Consider the following 24,879-nt stretch of genomic DNA (forward strand, 5'->3'; position numbering starts at 1 on the left):
TTCGAAGAAGAGGGGGTATATGCTTTGCTCATGTCAGTCTGTCGGTCGGTCGGTTTGTCCACCAGGTGGTTTCCGGATGATAACTCAAGAACGCTTACGCCTAGGATCATGAAACTTCATAGGAACATTGATCATGACTCGCAGATGACCCCTATTGATTTTGAGGTCACTAGGTCAAAGGTCAAGGTCACGGTGACCCGAAATAGTAAAATGGTTTCCGGATGATAACTGAAGAACGCTTATGCCTAAGATCATGAAACTTAATAGGTAGTTTGATCAGGACTCGCAGATGACCCCTATTGATTTTCAGGTCACTAGGTCAAAGGTCAAGGTCACGGTGACCCGAAATAGTAAAATGGTTTCCGGATGATAACTCAAGAACGCTTATGCTTAGAATCATGAAACTTCATAGGTAGATTGATAATGACTGGCAGATGACCCCTATTGATTTTCAAGTCACTAGGTCAAAGGTCACGGTCACCAAAAATAGTAAAATGGTTTCCGGATAATAACTCAAGAACGCTTATGCCTAGGATCATGAAACTTGATAGGTAGATTGATAATGACTGGCTGATGACCCCTATTGATTTTCAGGTCACAAGGTCAAAGGTCAAGGTCACGGTGACCTAAAATAGTAAAATGGTTTCTGGATGATTACTCAAGAAGGCTTATGCCTAGGATCATGAAACTTGATAGGTAGATTGATCATGACTCGCAGTTGACCCCTATTGATTTTCAGGTCACTATATCAAAGGTCAAGGTCACAGCGACCAGAAATAGTAAAATGGTTTCCGGATGATAACTCAAGAACGCTTATGGCTACGATCATGAAATTTCATAGGTACATTGATCATGACTCGCAGATGACCCCTATTGATTTTGAGTTCACTAGGTCAAAGGTCAAGGTCATGGTGACCCGAAATAGTAAAATGGTTTCCGGATGATTTCTCAAGAACGCTTATGCCTAGGATCATGAAACTTCATAGGTACATTGATCATGACTCGCAGATGACCCCTATTGATTTTCAGGTCACTAGGTCAAAGGTCAAGGTCACGGTGACCCGAAATAGAAACATGGTTTCCGGATGATAACTGAAGAACGCTTATGCCAAGGATCATGAAACTTTATATGTGGATTGATCGTGACTCCCAGATGACCCCTATTGATTTTCAGGTCAAAAAAGTGACAAAAAACATATTCACACAATGGCTGTCACTACAACGGAGAGCCTATATGGGGGGCATGCATGTTTTACAAACAGCCCTTGTTTTATTGTTAACTCTAACATTGTGTTTTTCATATTGTAAATTCCAACTTGATTTACTTTGAAAAGAACTTTTCAGTTTTCCCTCTTTGCCAAATCCTGCTAATTCTACTTTTAGGTGTAATTCTGAATATTATGCTTGTTGATTGGTACATTTCCATGATGTTTTAATGGCAGTTTATTTGCTTATTGATAAGGTCATTACAACGTTTTCCATTAAAAACTTCAGTGTTGATGCATTGGTGAAAATCGCTCCTAAAATTCTGATGAAGTTTTATATACTTTGGTTTTTGTTGGGGGCAGCATTACACAGGTGGTCTAAAACATTTGATAAAGGCGGTTTGTATATAGACCTAGCTAGGGATAGCCTTGGCTATTGAGTAGTCCCCTGTGTATGTCCCTCCCTGACTATAATGATGGTGGTTCAATCCCTCCCTGACTATAATGTTGGTGGTGCTGGTTCCATCCCTCGCTGACTATAAAGCTGATAGTGCTGGTTTCATTCCTCCCTGACTATAATGTTGGTGGTGCTGATTCCATCCCTTGCTGACTATAAAGCTGGTGGTGCTTGTTCCAGGCTGATCACTCTACTGATTGACATCCTGCACATGATGTTCCATGAGTCCGAGATCATACAGGAGCGGACCCAGGCGCTGAAAACTGACAGGTAGGGCACAACATTTTTATCCTAACTTTGGGTAATTTTCCTTGCTTAAAATAGATCTTGACATGTTTTTTTAATAGTCTTGGTAATGCAATACTTATTGTAAATTGAAAGACCTTGATTAAAAAAGGAGAGTTCTGCCCCCTTTTTTTCCACTTTTTTCTGTTCCCACAAATATTCAACATGTGTTACTCTGTTAATTTAAATTACCTCATACTAAGCATTTCACTAAATAAAATCAGAGATATAGCATACAAAACATTACTAAACGCCCTTCTCTATATTTAACCCCTTACCAGATTGACATAGGAAAATAGCTGTTTTTAACCAGGTTTTCCGAAGGAAAAAAATGGTTATTAGATTGGCGAATGTCGGCTGGCGGGCTGGCAGTCTGGCAGGCTGGCAGGCGGGCGGAACAAGCTTGTCCGGGCCATAACTTTGTCGTTCATTGTGAGATTTTAAAATCATTTGGTACATTTGTTCACCATCATTAGACGGTGTGTCATACGAAAGAATTACGTCAATATCTCGAAGGTCAAGGTCATACTTTGAGTTCAAAGGTCAAAAATGGCCATAAATGAGCTTGTCCGGGCCATAACTATGTCATTCATTGTGAGATTTTAAAATCATTTGGCACATTTGTTAACCATCATTTGACGGTGTGTCATACAAAAGAATTACGTCAATATCTCCAAGGTCAAGGTCGCCACGACTAAAATAGATTTATTTTGAAACAAAGGGGGTTAATTTAAACAATCAGTTCAGTTTGACTTGTCTCCCTTTATCAGACTTTTTTTTTCAAATTGAAAACCTGGTTTTGTGACAATTTTGTCCCTTGTTTGCTATTCAAACTTAATTATCATGAATAAGATGAGCAGTGCTATAAGACAACAAGGCTTAATGCATGTGTGTAAAGCAGTCCGCACAGGCTAATCAGGGCGGGCACTTTTTGCTTTCATAAATTTTTTGTTTCATGGAAGTCTCTTGTAAGCATAAATCCAGTTTAGGCGTAAAGTGTCCTCCCTTAACAGCACAAGCTAATCTGGGAAGATACTTGATGCAATTCTCCCATAAGAAGCAAAGTGAAAATGGCTTTTGAAACCAGCCTAAAACCAGAACAGCCTGTAAGTAACTCTCAGTCTGTTAGGTTTTATGCTGTTTGCTTCTTTTCAGTAACTAAGGGTTTGCGATGAAGCCTTTAAAACTTGAATTTAGAAAGAAAGGTATTTAACACATATGGTCTGCTTGCAGAGGGAAGACCGTGCTAGCTCTACTCATGGTTCTCACGTGTAACCCTGATGTACCTGACAAGAGGGGAGACAAAATGGATTCTGAGGTAATGGCAAGTAAACTTATCAAAATTCGAATATACTGTACTCTTGAGGAATGTCACCAGATTATCCAGGATGGCGCTTTTAGAAAATAAAAGACTTAATATGTAACTATGATGCATTAGGCCTGATTTTCCCAATTAACATCTGGTATTCAAACAGTTTAACAAAATAAATAACACTTGAAAATTTATTTGATTAATTGGGTCTCACGGTAAGTTGCAGTTATTAAGACAAGCAAATTATTTAAATATTTTAGTTAAATGCATTAAATGTATTTATTTGTGTACCTTCAAAGAATATTAAATATATTTTATATACATATAAATATATACATACATATGTATACATATATTTATATTAACTGAATGGAATGTTTGATATGTAAACTAAAAAAACATTTAAAAATTATTATTATGATACAGTTATTACTGATTATTTATTTGAAATTATACTGCAGCAATGTCTTAAGCCCAGTTGTCCTGATAAAGCATTATTCCGTTAAATTAACATTTATTCCTTTAATATTTCAGATAACTGTAAGTTTTCTTCTGCAACTGGTTGCCTATTAATTCAGTGATTTTTCCTATTTAGTGTCATTGCCTTTTACCAAACCAGTCTTGCTCTTACAATCTGTTGTATATACTTTAGTTTGAAAGTATACTGAGCTTGTTAGGCAGGGGTAGCAAAATCAGCTGTCAAATAATGTCCAATTAACATGTCATTGAAGAGCCATTTTATTCAAACAGCACTCAAAGTGTAGTAAGTTATAAATAAAAGTCTGATTCCAATGTATCAAAACCCGGTGTAGCGGTCCATTTTTTCCCCCGGCCAGTTTTTCCCCGGGGAAAACTTGGTGTAGGCCATTTTTTCCCCGGGGAAAGATTGGCCTAGGCCTTTTTTTTCCCCGGGGAAAAAATGGCCCAGGCCAATCTTTCCCCCCCTTGGCCAAATTTTCCCCCCCTACTTAAAGCATTAATTGCAACATGACTCTCTGCCATTTTTTTTCCCCTCGGCAAATCTTTCCCCCCTCCCTTATTAAGAATTTATTGCAAAATGACTTCAATTTTTTCAATGCGTCTGTTATATTTGACACTCAAAAAAGCATTATTTCAAGATACAAAGGGACATAACTCCGTTATTAACAGATGATGTACAATGCCATTTGGCTAGCATCATCCCCTTATCCAAATATATATATACTCATACCAAGTTTCAATGAAATCCGCCAAAGCACTTTCAAGATATGGCTCCGGACGGACAGAAAGATGGACAGACAACGCCAAAACAATATCCCTCCGCCTATCGCGGGAGATAATAAAAGATAAGGGGGTGGAGGCAGTTTTAGCAACTCTCAATCAAATTCTGTTGTTAAAACTACTTTTACATGGTAGGGGGGAAAAAAATGGCCAGGGGGGAAATACTGGCCGAAAAGTGAAGAATAAATGTAAAAGATAAGTAAAATAAAAGATAAGAGTGGGAATGCAGTTTTTGCAACTCTCAATAAAATTCTATTGTTAAAACTTTTACAAGGTAGGGGGGGGGGAAAAACTGGCCAGGGGGGAAAAACTGGCCAAAATGTGTAGACAGAAAGATATATTAAATGAAAATTAAGGGGGGAAGATTTTGACTAGGGGGGGAAGAATTGGCCTAGGCAACTTTTTCCCCGGAGAAAAAATGGGCTAGTCCATTTTTTCCCCGGGGAAAAATTGGCCAGGGCGGAAGAAATGGCCTGTTACACCGGTACTGATATGATTTCACATGTAACTACCCAATGTTTTTACACCCTTAAAATTTATCCTATAAAGCTAATGCATCATTGCTTCATCTTGCTCATCAAGTCATGGTATTTATAAGAATACTTATACACAGCAAATTTTCTATACTTTAGTCATTTAACAGATATTAAACTGATATTAACCAATACAGCAAGCAAGAAATATGGATTAGACTGTTATATTTATTGTTCAAATATTTTAATTCATGCATGCATTTCATTATAATAAGTAGAATGTTTTGAGATTTTGCCACCCCTGCTTGTAAAATGTTGTACTCCACTTAAATCTTAGGGATTAACATAATATGTCTTTGCTGCATATTGTTTCCCCTGTGATGCAGCTATTAGAATAATTTGTATCTTAAACCAGGCACATTTAACAATTAGCAATTTTCATGTTTTTAAGTATACCATAAGAAAATAGCAATCAGATTGCATCCATCATATTTTACCAACCAAAACCAGTCATTGAGATATTATTTACTTATATATAACCAAACACTACACTAATTTTATATGTCCTGTATTTTTTTTCAAGTATATTTTTTTATAGATTTGTGGCTTGTTAAGATAATATTATTTGGAGCAGTGCCAATATTTTCTCCTTGAATGTTGTGTTACCTGTTAACTGGATATTATGTTGCCAAAACAAATTTAACACAAATATGCCATCTTGTCTTGTTTTTGGCACTATCTCTGGCATTAAATTTCTATAATATTTCAATGTGTCTTTGTTATTATCTTTATATTTCCACAACAGTCACTTAATTAGTTGTTCATTAAGTAGTGGTTTTCCTTAGAATTAGTTCTTACTTTTACATACATACTAACTTTTTGCAAGAAAACATTAGCACTAACTTTTATTACCAGTTTTTAAAGTTTTCAATGTAGAAAGACCTAAGCATTCTATTTGAATGTTTAAGTTTTACTTTTTTTTTTTACTAAGATCATCTTCAAAAGTGTTCTAGTGTTACTTTTCAATTGTAAGATAAATGTATGTCTTGAAGTTCAGTCATTACAAGAATTTGTTTTTTAGCTTTATGTAATATATGTAAGCATATTTTGATACAATAACTTTGACAATTTCACAAAAGCATTAAGTGTTGTTCCTGATTATCTTGTGTGGACTTCACAAGCTAGCTTGGTAGTGCACTTTAGGCACGTGCATTAAGCCCTGTTTTATCAGATTATGGCTTTCTTTTGTTATAATGTGTGATTAAAACATGTGGCCTTCTCTGTGCTTGCAGAAAATCCTGAAGCAGTTTTTGAAAACATCCCTGGGAACGGTGTTTGAGTTGTTCCTTATGGCCAAACAGGTAACAAATTTCAAATGGACATAAATGCTTTCTAAGGGTTCTTTCAGTGATGTAATGGCAAATTTCGGGCTTCCCCATAAACTTATGCCCCTCTTTAAAAGTATATAGAATAATTTCAATACATTTACCTAAAAAGCTTAACCTATGAAACAATTGGTTAACCTTTTTTATTTTTTTGGAAAGGTTAACCTTTTTTTGTCCCCTACTGGTTTCACCGGAGGGGACTTATGGTTTGCGCTCTGTCTGTCTGTCTGTCTGTCTGTCTGTCTGTCTGTCTGTCTGTCTGTCTGTCTGTCTGTCTGTCTGTCTGTCTGTCTGTCTGTCTGTCTGTCTGTCTGTCTGTCTGTCTGTCTGTCAGTCAGTCACACTTTTCTGGATCCTGCGATAACTTTAAAAGTTCTTAATATTTTTTCATGAAACTTGAAACATGGATAGATGGCAATATGGACATTATGCACTTTATTTCATTTTGTTCCTACGTCAAAAATTCTGGTTGCTATGGCAACAAATAACAAAAAATCAGATAATGGTGGAATTTCTGACAATGGTGGAGCCGGTAGGGGACTATATTGCTTGGCAATAGTCTTATTAATATATGTTTTTATTGGAAGACATCGTAAGATTTTATTTTTTGGCCGCGATATACCTCAAACTTACGCTTGCCTCAAATAGAAACAACATGTCAAACCAAGGACAGTAATCAATAGTCAACACATACACAGTAATACTGCAATAAATCAGCATCTTTGTTGTTCCAAACAGTGTGTACGTTGGAAATAAAGTTTTGTTTTACTCACACAGATTGAACTACTGGTAGTTTTGCTATTAGCCTTGACTTAATTGACACATTTATGAAACTCACCATACAAATCAGTTGAAAGTTAAAACAGCTTATTTTTTTATTTGTTAATCTATATCACTGAATGATTTCTAAAATAAAATGTTTATAAATTACAATTTTATCAAGATGTTTAGTCGTTTTTAAAATCTTGACCAGTTAATATTGTATTTCTTTTATCTGAGTTTTATTATTTGTAATTTACATCATCAACATTGCCACTGTAACTGAGGCAAGTTAAAATTAAAGAAGCAAATATAAGCAACTATATAAGATGTCAACATGAAACTTTATACGTGTATAGATATTATTGAGAAGAAAAACCATGCAGAAGAACCATAATCAAAAACTAAACTTTCTTAAATAAGATTTATTGGCATTTGTTTGTTTTTTGTATGATGCATTTTTTTCAGAGCTTTATCTCAGATATCATCCAAGATTTCAACATGAAACTTCATGGGTGTATCGATATTAACCAGGAGAAGTGCCATGCTTAAGAACCAAAACCCTTCACTTTCTTAAATAAGAGTTATTGCCCTTTGTTGTTTTTGTATGATGGAATTTTTCAGGGCTATTTCTCAGATAAGATGCAACATTTCAACATGAAACTAAGTGGGTGTGTAGAAATCAAAGTGAAGAAGTGGCATGTTCAAGAAAAATAACTCTGCACTTTTTTAAAGAGTTATAACCCTTTCTTGTTTGTGTATGATGTAACTTTTCAAGGCTATATCTCAGATACGCTGCAAGATTTAAACATGAAACTTCATGGGTGTGTATATATCAATGAGGGAAATTGCAATTTATAAAAGCAATTACCCGAGACTTAATTATTACCTATTAATTATTACCCTACACTTAATGATTCTACCCTATATCATGGGATTTGCAACGTTTCATAAACAAAGTTTATTTGAGGTGGGGGGATATCAATTTGCTTGATTTTTTTTTTCATTTACTTAACCCTTTCCCACTCAGAAGCACAGTGAAAATGGTTATGTGCAAACAGCATAAAACCAGAACAGCCTGCAAGTCAACCACAGTCTTGTCAGGTTTTATGCTGTGTGATGCTCATCAGTAATTTATGGTTGGAAATGAAGCCTTTAAAACTTGAATCTAGTAAGAAAGGTCTTTAATTAAATTTTACATTCTTAGGGACTACAAATGCGTCAAAACATGTATCTAAGTGGTATAGGGTTTATTATGCTCCCCCAAAATTTATTTTTGGGGGAGCATATAGTCAGCGCTTCGTCTGTCCCTGTGTGCGTCTGTCTGTCTGTCTGTCCGTCCGTGCACAATTTTTGTCCGGGCTATTTCTCAGCAACTAATGACCAGAATTCAATGAAACTTTATGGGATGCTTCACTACCAAGAGGAGATGTGCATATTATCAGCCGGTTCTGGTCAGATGATTTTTCACAGAGTTATGGCCCTTTGAAATTTTCCATTAATTGTACATGTAGTGCAATTCTTGTCCGGGCTATTTCTCAGCAACTAATTACTGGAATTCAATAAAACGTTATGGGAAGCTTCACTACCAAGAGGAGATGTGCATATTATCAGCGGGTTCTGGTCGGATGATTTTTCACAGAGTTATGGCCCTTTGAAATTTTCTTTTGTGCCCACAAGACGTTTCCTTTTATCTGAATATATAGTGCAATATTGTGACAAAAAATAACTTTGGGGAGCATCACCCGTCTCCGATGGTTTCTTGTTGAATTGAGTTACATTTGTATAATCTGTATAAATATATCATTTAAGTTAATGACCCTTATTGTTGAAATTGGGATTAATTTTAAAATTTTAAAATGTATGTTAAAAAAAAATTAGGTTATAGCATGTTTTTCATCATGTGCTTATAGTTTTTGGCTGTTTGCATAACCATATATGGAAAACCATTTGATTGCATTCCATCAGAACATAAATTCAGTTTTTTGTGAAAACAAACAACAGTTAATCATTTAAACCAGTGTTTAAACCAGTGGAGCTAACTAAGACCTCATCAGATCTCTTTGATAAATGTTTCTCATGTTTGTTTACTATTTATGTCTGTTGGTGTCTGCAGTTAGGTGTGCAACAGCTCTTGGAAGAGGTCAGTTGGCATTCCTTGTGATATATGAATGTAGTAACAACCAAAGGCTGATTGTGTAACTTTTATATCTGACATCTGGATATAGCAGTTTAACGCTCAATCTACACTTTTTTGAAATTCACTAGTACATAAATGTTTGTTTCTTTTTGTTTTGTAGAAAGTGAAGACTTGCTGCATATTGTTGTGTTTTCACATTACTTTGTAACTTCAGAGCTGAAAACTGAAGAAGTTTTTTTTAACTCACTTGAGGACAAAGTGAGCTCATGTGGTCAGTCTATGGCTTTGGTCTGGTGTCCTGTGTCATCATTTTTTAGCTCGGCTGTTTTAGGAGAAAACCCGAGGTATTGCCATTGTCAGATTGTCGTGATGTCCGCCGTCCGTGTCGTGCTAAAACCTTGACATTTTGCTCTAAAATCAAAGTGCTTCCACCTACAACTTTAAAAACTTCATATGTAGATACACCTTGATGAGTTCTACACGCCACACCCATTTTTGGGTCACTAGGTCAAAGGTCAAGGTCACTGTGACCTCTTACAAAAAAATATATTCTGACAAGCTTTCATTTATTCAAAACTGCACCTGCAGCCAAGCGTTGGCACCCATTATACGGTGCTCTTATTCATATTTGTGACCATTCATTTCATACATGTGATGAAACAAATTTTTATGCCCCCGAAGGAGGGCATATAGTGATCGGACTGTCCGTCTGTCCTTTACACTTTGCGTTTAGGTTTCGAAAAATGCTCATAACTTCTATGTCGCTTCAGATAGCGATTTAATATTTGGCATGCATGTGTATAAGGACAAGGCTTTTCCATGCGCATTTTGACCCCTGTGACCTTGACCTTGAACTTGTCCGCGCTTAGGTTTCGAAATCTGCGTTTAGGTTTCAAAAAAAGCTCATAACTTCTATCAAGCGTTTATAGGGGGCACAAGTCATCCTATGGTGACAGCTCTTGTTTTTATGTCCCCCACTATAGTAGTGGGGGACATATTGTTTTTGCCCTGTCTGTTGGTTTGTTTGCGCCAACTTTAACATTTTGCAATAACTTTTGCTATTTTGAAGATAGCAACTTCATATTTGGCATGCATGTGTATCTCATGAAGCTGCACATGTTGAGTGGTGAAAGGTCACGGTCAAGGTCATCCTTCAAGGTCAGAGGTTAAATATATATGGCCAAAATCGCTCATTTTTGAATACTTTTACAATATTGAAGATAGCAACTTGATATTTGGCATGCATGTGTATCTCATGGAGATGCACATTTTTAGTGGTGCAAGGTCAAGGTCATCCTTCAAGGTCAGAGGTCAAATATATGTGGCCCAAATCGCTTATTTTATAAATACTTTAGCATTTATTTATATATATATATATATATTTAAGATAGCAACTTGATATTTGGCATGCATGTGATCATTTTGCTGAAAATTTTACATTTGAAGACTCTGGTCGTTTTTCCAAACCAAGAGTAGGAAGTTTTGGTTCTAAAACATTTACATATAATGGTATCTGTTTATGGAACAATCTTCCTCAAAACATCAGGGATGTACCTAAACCTAACAATTTCAAGGGTGCCATCAAGAAACAGTTTTTAGAGTCTTTATAGCTTTTTATAGTATAATTTTTATTATGAATTTTATGTTCTGTTAAAATACTGTGATACATTTTTATACGCCCGTCTATGACGGGACGTATTATGGTATACCCCGCGTCTGTCCGTCCGTCCGTCCGTCTGTCCGTCCGTCCGTCTGTTAATGTCGTACGCTACGTCAAATATCCTTTGACAGATTTTCTTCAAATTTTAACACAATCTTAATATTGATAAACCCTGATCCCCTTTCGTTTTTGACGGAATTCTGAATTGTCGTTCCAGAGTTATGGGACTTTGTTCGTCAAAATTTCGTGATTTCATTGAATGTCCTACTGTAGCTCAAATATCCTTCGATGGATTTTTTTCAAATTTCAACACAATCTTAATATTGATAAACCCTGATCCCCTTTCGTTTTTGACGGAATTCTGAATTGTCGTTCCAGAGTTATGGGACTTTGTTCGTCAAAATTTCGTGATTTCATTGAATGTCCTACTGTAGCTCAAATATCCTTCGATGGATTTTTTTCAAATTTCAACACAATCTTAATATTGATAAACCCTGATCCCCTTTCGTTTTTGACGGAATTCTGAATTGTCGTTCCAGAGTTATGGGACTTTGTTCGTCAAAATTTCGTGATTTCATTGAATGTCCTACCGTAGCTCAAATATCCTTCGATGGATTTTTTTCAAATTTCAACACAATCTTAATATTGATAAACCCTGATCCCCTTTCGTTTTTGACGGAATTCTGAATTGTCTTTCCAGAGTTATGGGACTTTGTTCGTCAAAATTTCGTGATTTCATTGAATGTCCTACTGTAGCTCAAATATCCTTCGATGGATTTTTTTCAAATTTCAACACAATCTTAATATTGATAAACCCTGATCCCCTTTCGTTTTTGGCGGAATTCTGAATTGTTGTTCCAGAGTTATGGGACTTTGTTCGTCAAAATTTCGTGATTTCATTGAATGTCCTACTGTAGCTCAAATATCCTTCGATGGATTTTTTTCAAATTTCAACACAATCTTAATATTGATAAACCCTGATCCCCTTTCGTTTTTGACGGAATTCTGAATTGTCTTTCCAGAGTTATGGGACTTTGTTCTTCAAAATTTCGTGATTTCATTGAATGTCCTACCGTAGCTCAAATATCCTTCGATGGATTTTTTTCAAATTTCAACACAATCTTAATATTGATAAACCCTGATCCCCTTTCGTTTTTGACGGAATTCTGAATTGTTGTTCCAGAGTTATGGGACTTTGTATTCAAATACAAATAAACTGAAGTAAAAAAATGATTCAAAGGGTTATTTATTACCTTACTACTTCATTGGCGAACGACGGGCGTATCATGCGCTCATGGCGCAGCTCCTCAGTTAAGTCTTATGATCAATAAGATGCAAGGATCTCATAATTATTCTTTAACTTATAGTATGCTACAAAGTGTGTTTATTAACTACCTATGCAGTGTGTAACTTTCTTATGCAACTTCTGTGATAATAATGAACATGTGATTATATTTATTCATTCTTAATCAGTAATATACTTTATTAAACAGTACATATTTGATACATATACATTATTAAAATCTAATGCATGACTGTTTCATGGTTACTGCCACCAATAACAAGGACCACAATGGAAATAAGTGAAAATCATTTTTCTCTTTTTTGTGTTATCCTTGGTATTGTGTGTGCATTCCATGGTTTGCTATGTATATTGCTGTGATAATATATTTTATATTGTCTGCATTGTGTAGTAACTATGTAATGTTCATATGTTTACCAAATAAAATCAATCAATCAATCAATCAAAAAAAAAAAAAAAAAAAAAAAAAATTTGTATCTCATGGAGCTGCACATTTTGAGTGGTGAAAGGTCAAGGTCAAGGTCATCCTTCAAGGTCAGAGGTCAAATATATGTGGCCCAAATCGCTTATTTTATGAATACTTTTGCAATATTGAAGATAGCAACTTGATATTTGGCATGCATGTGTATCTCATGGAGCTGCACATTTTGAGTGGTGAAAGGTCAAGGTCATCCTTCACAAGGTCAAGGTCATCCTTCAAGGTCAAACATCATATAGGGGGACATTGTGTTTCACAAACACATCTTGTTGGTTATATCAAACACTTTAAAAGATGTTCTTATAATCTGTCAGCAACCATGGGTTTTAACTTTGGTGATATAAGTTTTTTTTAAAGGAATTCACCTTGGAGGACTTTATACTAACTTTAAAAAAGTATTTTGTTTCATTGAATGTATTGCAAACTTGTCTATTCTTTTGACTTTGTGGTCAGTTCCTCACTTCAATCCTATGCTTAAATGCTGTAACATTAGTTAAAATCATTATGGTTCATTTTTCTCATATAAGTGACCCAAGCCCAGCTTGGTCGTCTGGTTCTATACATACACATTTAACACTGTGAAATATGTTGTGGGCATGTTACCTAAGCATGGATGTTTAAACCATTGAATTCTGTTTTTTTTTTTGTTGTCATTGGATATTATCAGAACAGAGTGTTATGATAATTGTATGTGTCTCTGAATAAATTTCTCCTACAATAGGACTCCAGATGGTAAGGTCTTGATGGCAAAAACATACATGTGCGTAAAGTGTCGTCCCAGATTAGCCTGTGCAGTCTGCACAGGCTAATCAGGGACAACACTTTTCCCCTAAATTGGATTTTTGCTAAGAAGAGACTTCATAAAAATAAAAAATGTCATAAAAGCGGAAAGTGTCGTCCCTGATTAGCCTGTGCGGATTGCACAGGCTAATCTGGGACGACACTTTACGCACATGCATTATGCCCAGTTTTCTCAGAACACAACTCAATTAATAAATAAAACACATGAAGTTTTTTGTAATAAAACTCTTATTGGATGTTAATGTATATATAATTAAACTTTACTGATCTAAATGAAAAGTGGAGTAAGTATATGAGTTGTGCTATGCGAAAAGTTTTTAGTCCCCTACCGGTTTCACCGGAGGTCAGAAGTTGTATCTACATGATGTCTAGGCCAAGTTCAAACATGGGCCTTGCCGGGTCAAAAACTAGGTCACGGGGTCACTTAGTGCGTTTTAAACATTCAGCATGTTGTCCGCTCTCTAATTCAAGTAGTTTTCATCCGATCTTCACCAAACTTGGTCAGAAGTTGTATCCAGATGATCTTAAGGCCAAGTTCGAACATGGGCCTTGCCGGGTCAAAAACTAGGTCACGGGGTCACTTAGTGCGTGTTTTAACATTCAGCATGGTGTCCTCTCTCTTATTCAAGTAGTTTTCATCTGATCTTCACCAAACTTGGTCAGAAGTTTTATCTAGATTATCTGAAGGCCATGTTTGAACATGGGCAATGCGAGATCAAAAACTAGGTGACAGGGTCACTTAGTACGTTATACACATTGAGCATGGTGTCCGCTCTCTATTTCAAGTAGTTTAAATCCGATCTTCACCACACTTGGTCAGAAGTTTTATGGAGATGATCTTAAGGCCAAGTTAGAACATGGGCCTTTCTGGGTCAAAAACTAGGTCAAGGGGTCACTTAGTGCGTTTTAAAAATTGAGCATGATGTCCACTGTTTGTTTTTTTAAGACAACATGCAAAATATTATGTGTCAACGCGGCATGTGGGGGTATTCATCACGTCTGTGACAAAGCTCTATTTTTTTATTTTTTTTTAAAGGAAGACTCTTCTTGACGAAAATCCAGTTAAGGCGTTAATTGTCATCACTGATAAGCCTGTGGGGATTGCACAAGCTAATCTGGTACAACACTTTGCACTCATGCATTAAACCCTGTTTTCTCAGAGTGCTTCTCATATCAGGAACTGCAATTGTAGTACAATTTTCAAGCCATCACTTTGTTACAGGCTAACTGGGGCCACTTGGAAGGCAGCTTTTACAACATTAGCTGGATGATCTCCACTCTGGAGGAACTTAGAGACACTGTGAGTTGATATTGGGATTCAATTGTACTGCGCATGAGAATTTTAAGCCCTATTACTAGTCAAAATCAACGAAAAATTTCATACAATATTTTGTTAAATAAAGTTGAGCAATTAAAAATCACAGTTCCTTATGGCAATTGCCGAAATTTCAACGACAGATGTGGTCTGGTAAAATAGATGTTTGTAGATACAAAATGTTCGTTTTTATTATTGTTTTGCATATGTAATTCCATTTTAATTTCCTGCAACGACAAATGAAAACTAACATGGTACCATTTTAGTACTTGTGTGTCATATGAATAGATATATTTGCGGGAAATTAAAATTGAATTAATTGTGTCACAAATAAATAAAAACGAGCATTTTGTATCTACAAAAATCTATGTAATCATATCATTTCTAGCTTTGAAATTGTGGCTGTTGCTATAAGGAACACTGCTTGTTTAGGTGTTACAAAATACTTTACGAAATTTTCATTGATTTTGAGCGTTATAGAGGCTTTTAACAGCTGAAACATTTAAGACAGATTGTAAATACCATGTCTTATAAACTTAATTGGAAAAGTGTAGCCAGATGATAGAATGTGTACATAGAGGGAAGGATATACTGGATTCAAAAGGATGTATCTCAAATTGAAATAAGTTACTATTATGAATTATTACAAACACAAAATTAAATACTGGCAATGATTAAAAGTGTTTTATAATTTATTTAATTGTATTTTATGTTGACATTCCATTCTTGCTATTCCATGCTTAACACCATATTCAATATAAATTTAACATACAAATATGACAATGGGGAATTACTTCCATTTTTGGATTATTGACGCAAAGCGGCAATAATACACAGTAGCCAATCTTCAGCCTAATTTGCATATTACTGCAAACTTCGGAGCACTTCTGTCTACGCCGCAGAACTAACTCTCTGTTAACGCAACGCAATTTGATTGGGTGTTGTGAAAATGTTAGTACATGCGCATTGCTAGTATTCTCTATATAACGATAAAAGCCGTTACCGAGAAAAAGTATCCGAATGTACAATACTCGATTCACACAGGCGATATTTTAGATTGTATGTTTCCCTTTAACTCTTTCCTATTGAAGCTGGTCCGAGACTAGTAACACACTAAACATCGCAGTGGCGAAGACAGGGTTTAGAAACTTGAATGTTTTTCTAAATGAACTTAGTTTCCTTTTGAATCAGGGCCACGTTGTGAGATTTCATGTCAATAATCCACCAGTACTTTCAGTGCTTTGATTCCTTTCTAGGAAAAGTTTGTGGCGAGACTGGTTGACCTGTTACTAGAAATGATCTCAAAGTCGTCAGGTGACAAGCTGTTGCCCCCAGATTCAGTGCTTCTGTACCAGATGTTCTTTGTTCTCGATAATTTCTTGGAATACAGTCGAAGACTCAAGTCATTTCTTGCCACCACTTACACAGAAGAGTTCAAGTACGTTTAGAAATAAGCTTTGTTCTGAGAAAACTGGGCTTAATGCATGTGTGTCAAGTTTCATCCCAGAATAGCCTGTTGAGTTGGCAAAGGCTTATCAGGGATGAAACTTTCCTCCTTTATGGTTTGTTTCATTTTGCCTTTTCTTAGCAAAAATCCAATGAAGGTGGAAAGTGTGGTTCCAGACTGCATACGTTTATCTAGGACAGCACTTTAGTTACACACATGTATTAAACACAGATTACGCTGAGTGAGGCTCATTTATATTAATATCTGCATGTACTTACTGATTTAAAAATACTGTCTGGTTATTTTGTATCAGTGTGTATTAATTCAACGTAATTTTTTTTATTGCCTTTAAAATAGTATACAGTAACTGTGTTCCTTAATATATGAACAAATGTGTCAAACAAAGATCAAGTTTATGAATTATCATAAAAAGTTTAATAAATGGTGTACATATTACATACTATCTTCCTCCAAGAAAATACCGTAATTACTCTATGTTTTCGGACACTCTAAGTTTTCGAAGACCCCTTATTTTAGCAAAAAAAATTATATTTCGTGACTCTTAATCTGGACACACGAGTTTTCGTCCATAATTAATGTCTCTAAGTTTTCAGACAGTATATTTTACAGCGCTATTTTACCAAATTTCGGTCCTGTTTTTGATATCTAATGACGATTCGATCATGGGGTTTTACTACCAGATTAACATCATAAAACACTTCAGGTGCATGCCTGAGGGCAACGGACCATTACATTTGCGTTATTGGGTAAATAACCTTGTAAACCAGTGTTAAACAATGGTTTCGCCCGATAGCATACCGGTAAGCGTTATGACAATTACCAGGGGTATTGCCAATTAACAGTTCAATTATCTACCGCAATGGTACTACCCCTTCTCAATAAAATAACTGTGACAAATACTAAACGCTTCAAAGTGTGATACACCCAATTGCATGTTTTACGAACAATGGAAGGTGTTAGACTACAACTATCGGAAATGAACAAACAAAGAAATCATAGTTTGCTTTTTTATTGAGTTTAATTACATGTTCATACTAGCGAGTATCGGTACATCACTTGCTCATCTTTGAACTCGTTGGTCAAAGTAAAACCTTGTAGTAATTTTCTGTCAAATACATTAAGCATTTAAAATGATTTAAAATGCAGTGCAAAAATATATAACTGTAATTTATACTATACTGCATGGTATTTTACAAGCGCGTGCTATTACCGGTAGTCGATACAATTGACGCTGTTTTCGGACACTTCAATTTTCGGCTCTATGTTTTCGGACACCTGTATTTTGTGAATATTTTTCGTATCTAAGTTTTCGGACACGAAAATATTTTATTATTTTTAAGTGTCCGAAAACATAGAGTTATTACGGTAGATATTATTTGAGTGTTATTAAAATTTGAACACAAAGTAAAGGGTTGTATCCTGAAATCATCGTGGACGTCTTTCCGTCTGTCTAGCCGTAGACACACATCTGTACTCATACATTTTCCCATGCTTTTCTACATAAAACATTCCAAATAGCAGTCATTGTTCTTATAATACAAATTTATGGATTTGCATTTTTTTCATCTTTTATAAAGACTTACAACAGTTATGCCCCTTTTCCAACTTATAATATCTGTACAATTATTATTGTTTTTAAAGACTTCAGTAGCAATAATGTGCTTCTTTGAAACTAGATCATCCTTACATATTTTATTTGGTATGTACCATGGTAGAGTGTTTTTCATCAAATCATGACCTTTAAAACATTACTGGCCACACCAAGGTTTGCGAAAAATTTAGATAGACTTGCATAACAAAAAAAACATTAAAATATTTTTCTTTTGAACCACAAGGACCAAGGATTTAATATTTGGGATGTAACATTTTATTGTGGTTATCTGCAAACTGTTCATAACGTGCTTCTGTGGTGAAAACTTGCTGAGCCCAAGGGTACACATTTTGTAACAACTTGCTAATATAACATGTTACTTTATGCTGCTGCGGGGGCTAAGTCACTACTGGGATAAGTTCTATGAATGATAGTTTTCCATTAAAAGCTAATTACCAATGATATTTACTATTGTGACAAATATTTACTTTTAAAGTAGTGTTTGCACAAACATTGTTTATCTGCCAATTACCAATTTGGAGTTCTGTTGCAAGAGAATGCAATTTAAAACATACAAAGGTACAAAGGACAAAGGTTTTTGATGGGCCAATACACAATTATTTATACAATGCCTAAACCTTCTTAATTAAAAATGATCTTACAAAAATTTAGCAATTAAAATAAAAAAATTCAATATGCTGTGTTCAGGCTTGGGCTTCTTTCAGCACTGTTATTGGGTAGTGTTATTATCATCTCCTTTAATGTAAAGGAAAGTCAGCAAGCACCATGGAAGTAAATTGACTGCTTGCGTGTTACAGGTACTTTGTTCAGGTCCATCTAGTGATGCGGAAAGTGCCCCAGACGTATCCTCTCTACCACATGCTCGTCGGGATTGTCGAAGAAGTCGTTAAAAAGGTGCTGCCATCTCCACAGACTGCAAAGCAAGCCAAGATCTGAGGGCGGAAATTTAAATGAAATTATTAAGGGAGGCGTTTCACATGAAATTATTAAGAGAGGCGTTTCACATGACATTATTAAGGGATATAGTTCACATGAAATTTTATAGGGGAGACAATGTACATATAATTATTAAGGGAGACAGTTTAAACAATATTATTAAGGGAGATAATGCACATGAAACAATTAAGGCAAACAATTCACATGAATTAGTTAAGGAAGGTATTTCAGGTGATAGTATTTTAGTTATTTATTTTTCTAATTAAGGGATGTATTTCATGTGATAGTATTTTAGTTAGTTATTTTTCATGTTCATACCAAATTGTTTTTACTCATGAAATCAGTCACTATGTAAGCAAGAACTTTCCTACACGTTTACTCTTGATGTTCACTAAAAAAGAAAGTACTAGTTTATTTGATTTTGTGTGGTAACAAAACTAAGATAAAAGATAAAGATAAAAGATAACCATTATACATTTTATAAAATGATAAATTTGCTCTCTGCTTTTACTATGTTTTGATATTATCTGATACCTAAGTGTGAAATAGGTGTCCTATTTTAACTGCAAAAAATGTATCAGTAGGTTTTAATAGAAAGAACAAGATCAACATTTGAATATTTTTGTTCTTCAGCATATAGTAATTATACTATTTCCATATATAATAAAGGTACAGGGGTTATGGATGTATTGTTTTATGAATTAATTTTTTTAAATGATCAAATACTTTCCATGTCTTTCGAGCATTCTCATCCCTTATCACGTATGAACATAATTGTCAGGTTGAAACAAATGCCTTTAAAAAGTGCTCTAACACTGTCCAACATCATGTAGAATAGTGTTTCATTTAACATACAAATAGATCATGACTTGTGTATTGATATTATAAACATGTATGTGATCAAACTTTATTTTTGTATTTATTATTTTCTTATATTCCAATTCAATGTTATTTTTTTGTGCTATGAATTCGAAACTTGAGCTTCAGTATACAATGTGTTTAACAAAAATACTTGTGACATTGAAAAGACCATATAAGCTTAAAATAAAAAAATATTTTGTACAATATTTCAAAAAATAAAATAGACCCATAAAAAATAATGTTTCTTATAGCAATAGCCAAAATTTCAATGCTAGATGTTTTCTGGAAAAACACATGTAATGTGATACAAAAATGTTGCCTTTGACTTTTTTGTGTCACAATATATTCCATGTGAATTTCTGGCTACATATCAGAAAATTTACAAAAGAACACGAAAATGGCTTTGGGCAGCTTCGGAAGCACAATGTAGTTCTTATGAATACATCGTTCTTCTGACGGTAACCAAAGCCAGTCTATCCTTTGCTCGCAAAAATTTGGATATCGTGGTGGAAGATTAACATGGAATATATTGTTGCAAAAAAATAAAAATGAGCATTTTGTATCCCATTAAATCTATGAAACATTACCACATCTACTTTAGCATTGAAATTTTTGGCTATCGCTTTAAGATACACTGTTTTTTAATGGCTTTACTTAATTGTTTACGACATATGTTGCATGATATTCGTTGATTTTGAGTATTTATGTTACTTTAATTGAAATCTTTGCCTTTGTAATGTGTATACATTATGAACTTAAACACCTTTTCTATAGGACTTATATCAATCTGGTAAATTTGAAACTGAATTTGTAAAAAAAAAGAGATATTTTTTAACATTTGTTCAAGTTTCAAGTTTGCAATTGGTTTTAAACATTGTGATATATATTATTAAGCAATAAATTCACAATGATCATGCATACATTTTGCAATTGTTGAGCATTTGTTGTCATACCCATAGAATGAAATATAAAATTCAAATAATATATTCCAAGCAGTGCTGGGAATGATTGAACTCTTATATAATCGTTGTAAAAAATAATGTAATGAATGCTTTTATGAAAATAATTTTATATTTACATACAATGTAGGAATTGCTGTTCTAGTTTCAAAGAGTATGCCCAGGGGAGAGAACTCTAATGTGAAAAGATAGCAAATGAAAGTCATGTGCTGGCCCCTCTATTTACATGTATATCATTTTTAATAGGGTTTACTCATGCAAATGAAACCTCAGCTACAAAGTGTGCTTAGTTAATCGTAGTTTTTTTAATAAATATTTTGAATTAGTCCTTAGTTTGGAAATATGGTTATTTTTCCTTGGAGGCATATAGTAATTGCATCATCTGTTCTTCCTTGTATCCTTCTTTACGTCAGTTTGTAATGCATGTTCTGCACATAGGGGGATTTCAATTTATTTTTGTATAATGATAGAGTGGTGTAAGGGGAATTACAGAGTACAAGAACCACTACTCTCTTTAGGATTTACAGAGTTATTGCCCTTAAATCATTTTAGGGTGGTGAATAACTGCTTAGTATTCATGGTATTTAAATGAAACCTGGTAGATTGATCGAGGACATTATTTGGAAGAGCAGGGTACAACAATCACATATTTCTTATCAGTATTTTTGGACTTATGGTACTTTTCTTTTTTTTGTATGGTCTGTTAATTGTGCAAAGCATAACTCTGCATATTATAACGATTTTAATGAATCTTCATAAAATCATAGACATTCAATACAATAAAGACAAGTATAAAGACCATGACTCTTTTCATTATGCACTGTTCTTTTCTTGTTCAAAGCAGAAATGTTTATTGTATCAAGTTATTTGGGCATTTGTCATTTTCAGCATTTGTTTTTTCTTCCAATGATAGCTGATAAGTTATGTATTGAGTACAGCTATAAGTTTTCGATTTTGTAAAATGTATACGGTTGAAATGCATCATTGCCTCAATTATGTTATATAATCAACAAACATCACATTTATTTTGTGAATTCAAAATATCTGCAACTAAGTATAATAGGAGCTGTCTATCATGCAATATTGCACCTGATTTCGGCATAAACACTGTAGCTTTGTGGACTGTGTTATTCCATAATCTGAAATTAAGCAAATTGAAAATCCAACTGTGAATTTTATTGTCTTATAATCAGGTTGGATTAACACTGGTAATTTTTTTTTCTTCAGTTTACAGCGTTTGAAGCCATTATTTAGATAACATTATTTTTTTAGAATAATCATTACCTACATATGACCATTTTCAATATCATTTAAAATCAGCCCACAAACTGCTTTTTTTTTAAAGACAGGGCCTGGAGTGCTTGTAGAAGTCTAAAGTTTTTAATGCATTCAAGCTAAAATAAAATGTCTAAACTAACATCAGTTATCATTTTATTAACTAAATACATACCATGTTCATTCTAAATTCAAATTTCTTGTCAGCCATCATACAACTTCAGTAATAATCATTCATCTGTATACATTAGCATGCTAAATCCATTATAACTTGGTATGTGCAAATCTATTTCATTTTTATGTTACTTTACTAACGAGATTACGAGTTGTTCAAGTGGTTGATTGAATCAGTTAAAACTGATGTTTATACAATTGCACATTTTGTCTCATTTAAATGTTCCGTCCTCTTAGTAATATGCCTCTTGTATTTTTATTGTTTTGAATATTTTATTTGTTTAAATGTTGAATTATATTTTATTTTTATTTTATTGTTGGTTTATTTTTAAAAACTTTTTTACTTCTCATAAAATATATTCATAAAAAAGTTTTATTTATAAGTATTTAAAAACATTGAATTCACATCATGTAAACCAACTGCTCATGTTGTTCTTCCTTACCTTTTATAATTGATAACTTTCTGTTAAACTATGAATCGTATCAGTTTATATAATTTTGCGATCCATTTTAATCCTTATACAATTTCAAATAGCATGTTGATCAGCATTCAAATGATCAGCTGTTTTAATGTGAACATATTTTGTACATAATACATTAACAATAGAACACATGGATTATCCAAGTAAAGATCCAATTTTGTTGATTTTTTTGCTGATATACTTAAGTTTTATCCATATTATTATATGTGCATTTTTAAGCCATGACATTTTTATAAAATTTTGTTGCCTGTTTAAAGATTTTATTATTGTTTAAATACAATAGAAAATTTACATTGAAATATATATTTTTATAAGGTAAAATTTATGTTCTCTTACAAATTATGTTATCTGACTGTTACTGTAAAGATATAGCGGAAATTAATTATGCAACTGGTTAACTGAACTTAATGTTGAAAAACATCCTTTAGACTCAATCATCTTGTGTCATTAGATATACACGTATATTCAACACTAAAATTGTGTTATATACCACTATGGCAGTCATGATTACCAGTTGCATAAGGTCATCAAGTAGGATATTATGTCAAGTTCTTATTATAATTTTGTGTAGCACCATTACATGTTGTACTTAAAATAATTTTCTGTGGAGTTACATTCATTTATGTTAATCATGTTTTGAGTTACCTATTAACTTAAGTGCCTTGTTTAATTAAATTGCTTTAATAAAAAACAAGATATGCTGAAGTGATTTTTTGCTGAATAATTATATTTAAATTCTTGTTGAAAGTATTTTGTACTTTTATGTACAACATGAATTTAAAAGAAGTTATTGGCTTTTTTCTTTATTATTTATGTCAAAATTAATGTTCATTCTCAAACGTGTGATTTATAACACATCACATTGGTGTTTGGTCAAAATACTGCACTTATGTCACAATGTGGTGTCATTATTTCTATTTTAGATAAAAAACGACTGATAATGAATTTTTAAAAGCTGTAGTGTTAACATTCCATTACAGCAGACCAACTTGTGGTTCAATAGTCACATATGAGCTGTGTCAGGCAACAATTGGTCTTATGCCATTTATGGCAAGCGTAGCCTTATACCAGCCTGCGTACACATGCAGTCTGATCAGTAGCTGCTCTGTCAACTTATGAGACCGAGACACCTTGATTAACTTAGCAGACAGGGCAGCTCTTGATTGGACTGTACTAGTGCTCACGCTGGTCTAAAGATGTATAATTATGCTGGCTGAATATGGCATTAGGCATAAGACCCATTTCGCATGATGCACTCATACATTGTATTTAGATATGACTCTGTAATTTGTAGGAACTTAGAATATAGCAGAGAAAATACAATAATTATTTATAACATCACAAATCCTTTTTTGTTTAAAGGCGTCTCAATATTTATACCTTTTTTAATGGTCATTCTTAATTATGTTATTCCAGAGAAGCAACAAGTTATAAGATACAAAATTAATTTCTTTAATTAAACAAATAAATTATATATTTTATTTTTCTCTAATGCTTGACATTAAATATTGAATGGTACACAAATTAAACTAATTGTGGACCCCACTTTTAATATATCTATATGGCATCTTAAGATTATATAGTAAAATTAGTTAACATGTCCATATAAATAGCTTTATTTATAAAAAGTATGTGATACAATTTACAATTGAACTGTCGTCTGTATATTATTATTTTAATATGTGATGAAGCGTATATATGTTTTTGTGATGTTTAGTTTGATTAAGTTATTTACAAACTTAATCTTTGTTAACATATGATCGTTCAGAGAAGTACATATATGTACTACACACTTAGGTGGTTCCAAAGAGTCTGGGAAGATTTTGTATTTTTGCCTTTCCTCAATTTTGCACTTTTTTTCCAAATAAAGCGTTGTCTTAAAGAAATCAGTGTTTGTCATAGGTTTAGGAAATTTATTTCGAACATGAGTTGTTTATCTTATGCCTTCGTAGTTTCCCTCATTTGCGCCTTATTCTTAAATCATTAGAAGATAAATGAACTGAACGCGAAAATGCAATTCTAATATTATCTGGCAATGTACTCATTTTATTCATGCAATTCGTGTGTGAAATATATTTCAGAGCTTAGAAACTGTTTTTAGCTCACCTGAGCACAACGTGATCATGGTGAGCTCTTGTGATCACCTTTTGTCCGTTGTGAGTTGTCTGTTGTCTTTTGACAACATTTTGCCTTGTTAACACTCTAGAGGCCACATTTATTGTTTGATCTTCATGAAACTTGGTTAGAAGATTTGTCCCAACGATATCTTGGTCGATTTC

The 24,879-nt window shown here is 33.9% G+C and overlaps 1 protein-coding gene across 1 annotated transcript in view; it reads left to right on the plus strand.

Moving 5' to 3' along the window:
- LOC127857454 (uncharacterized protein C12orf56-like) overlaps positions 1–24,486 on the plus strand; it is a 45,485-nt gene extending 20,999 nt beyond the window's left edge. The window contains exons 8-13 of the mRNA XM_052393852.1: positions 1,843–1,932; positions 3,181–3,265; positions 6,285–6,353; positions 14,741–14,818; positions 16,090–16,271; positions 18,711–24,486. Coding sequence (XP_052249812.1) covers positions 1,843–1,932; positions 3,181–3,265; positions 6,285–6,353; positions 14,741–14,818; positions 16,090–16,271; positions 18,711–18,849 — 643 coding nt within the window. The 3' untranslated portion in view covers positions 18,850–24,486. The remainder of the gene's footprint in view (positions 1–1,842; positions 1,933–3,180; positions 3,266–6,284; positions 6,354–14,740; positions 14,819–16,089; positions 16,272–18,710) is intronic.
- The last annotated feature ends 393 nt before the right edge of the window (positions 24,487–24,879 follow it).

Source organism: Dreissena polymorpha, chromosome 1 (genome assembly GCF_020536995.1).
Source record: "Dreissena polymorpha isolate Duluth1 chromosome 1, UMN_Dpol_1.0, whole genome shotgun sequence".
Taxonomy (NCBI): Eukaryota; Metazoa; Mollusca; class Bivalvia; order Myida; family Dreissenidae; genus Dreissena; species Dreissena polymorpha.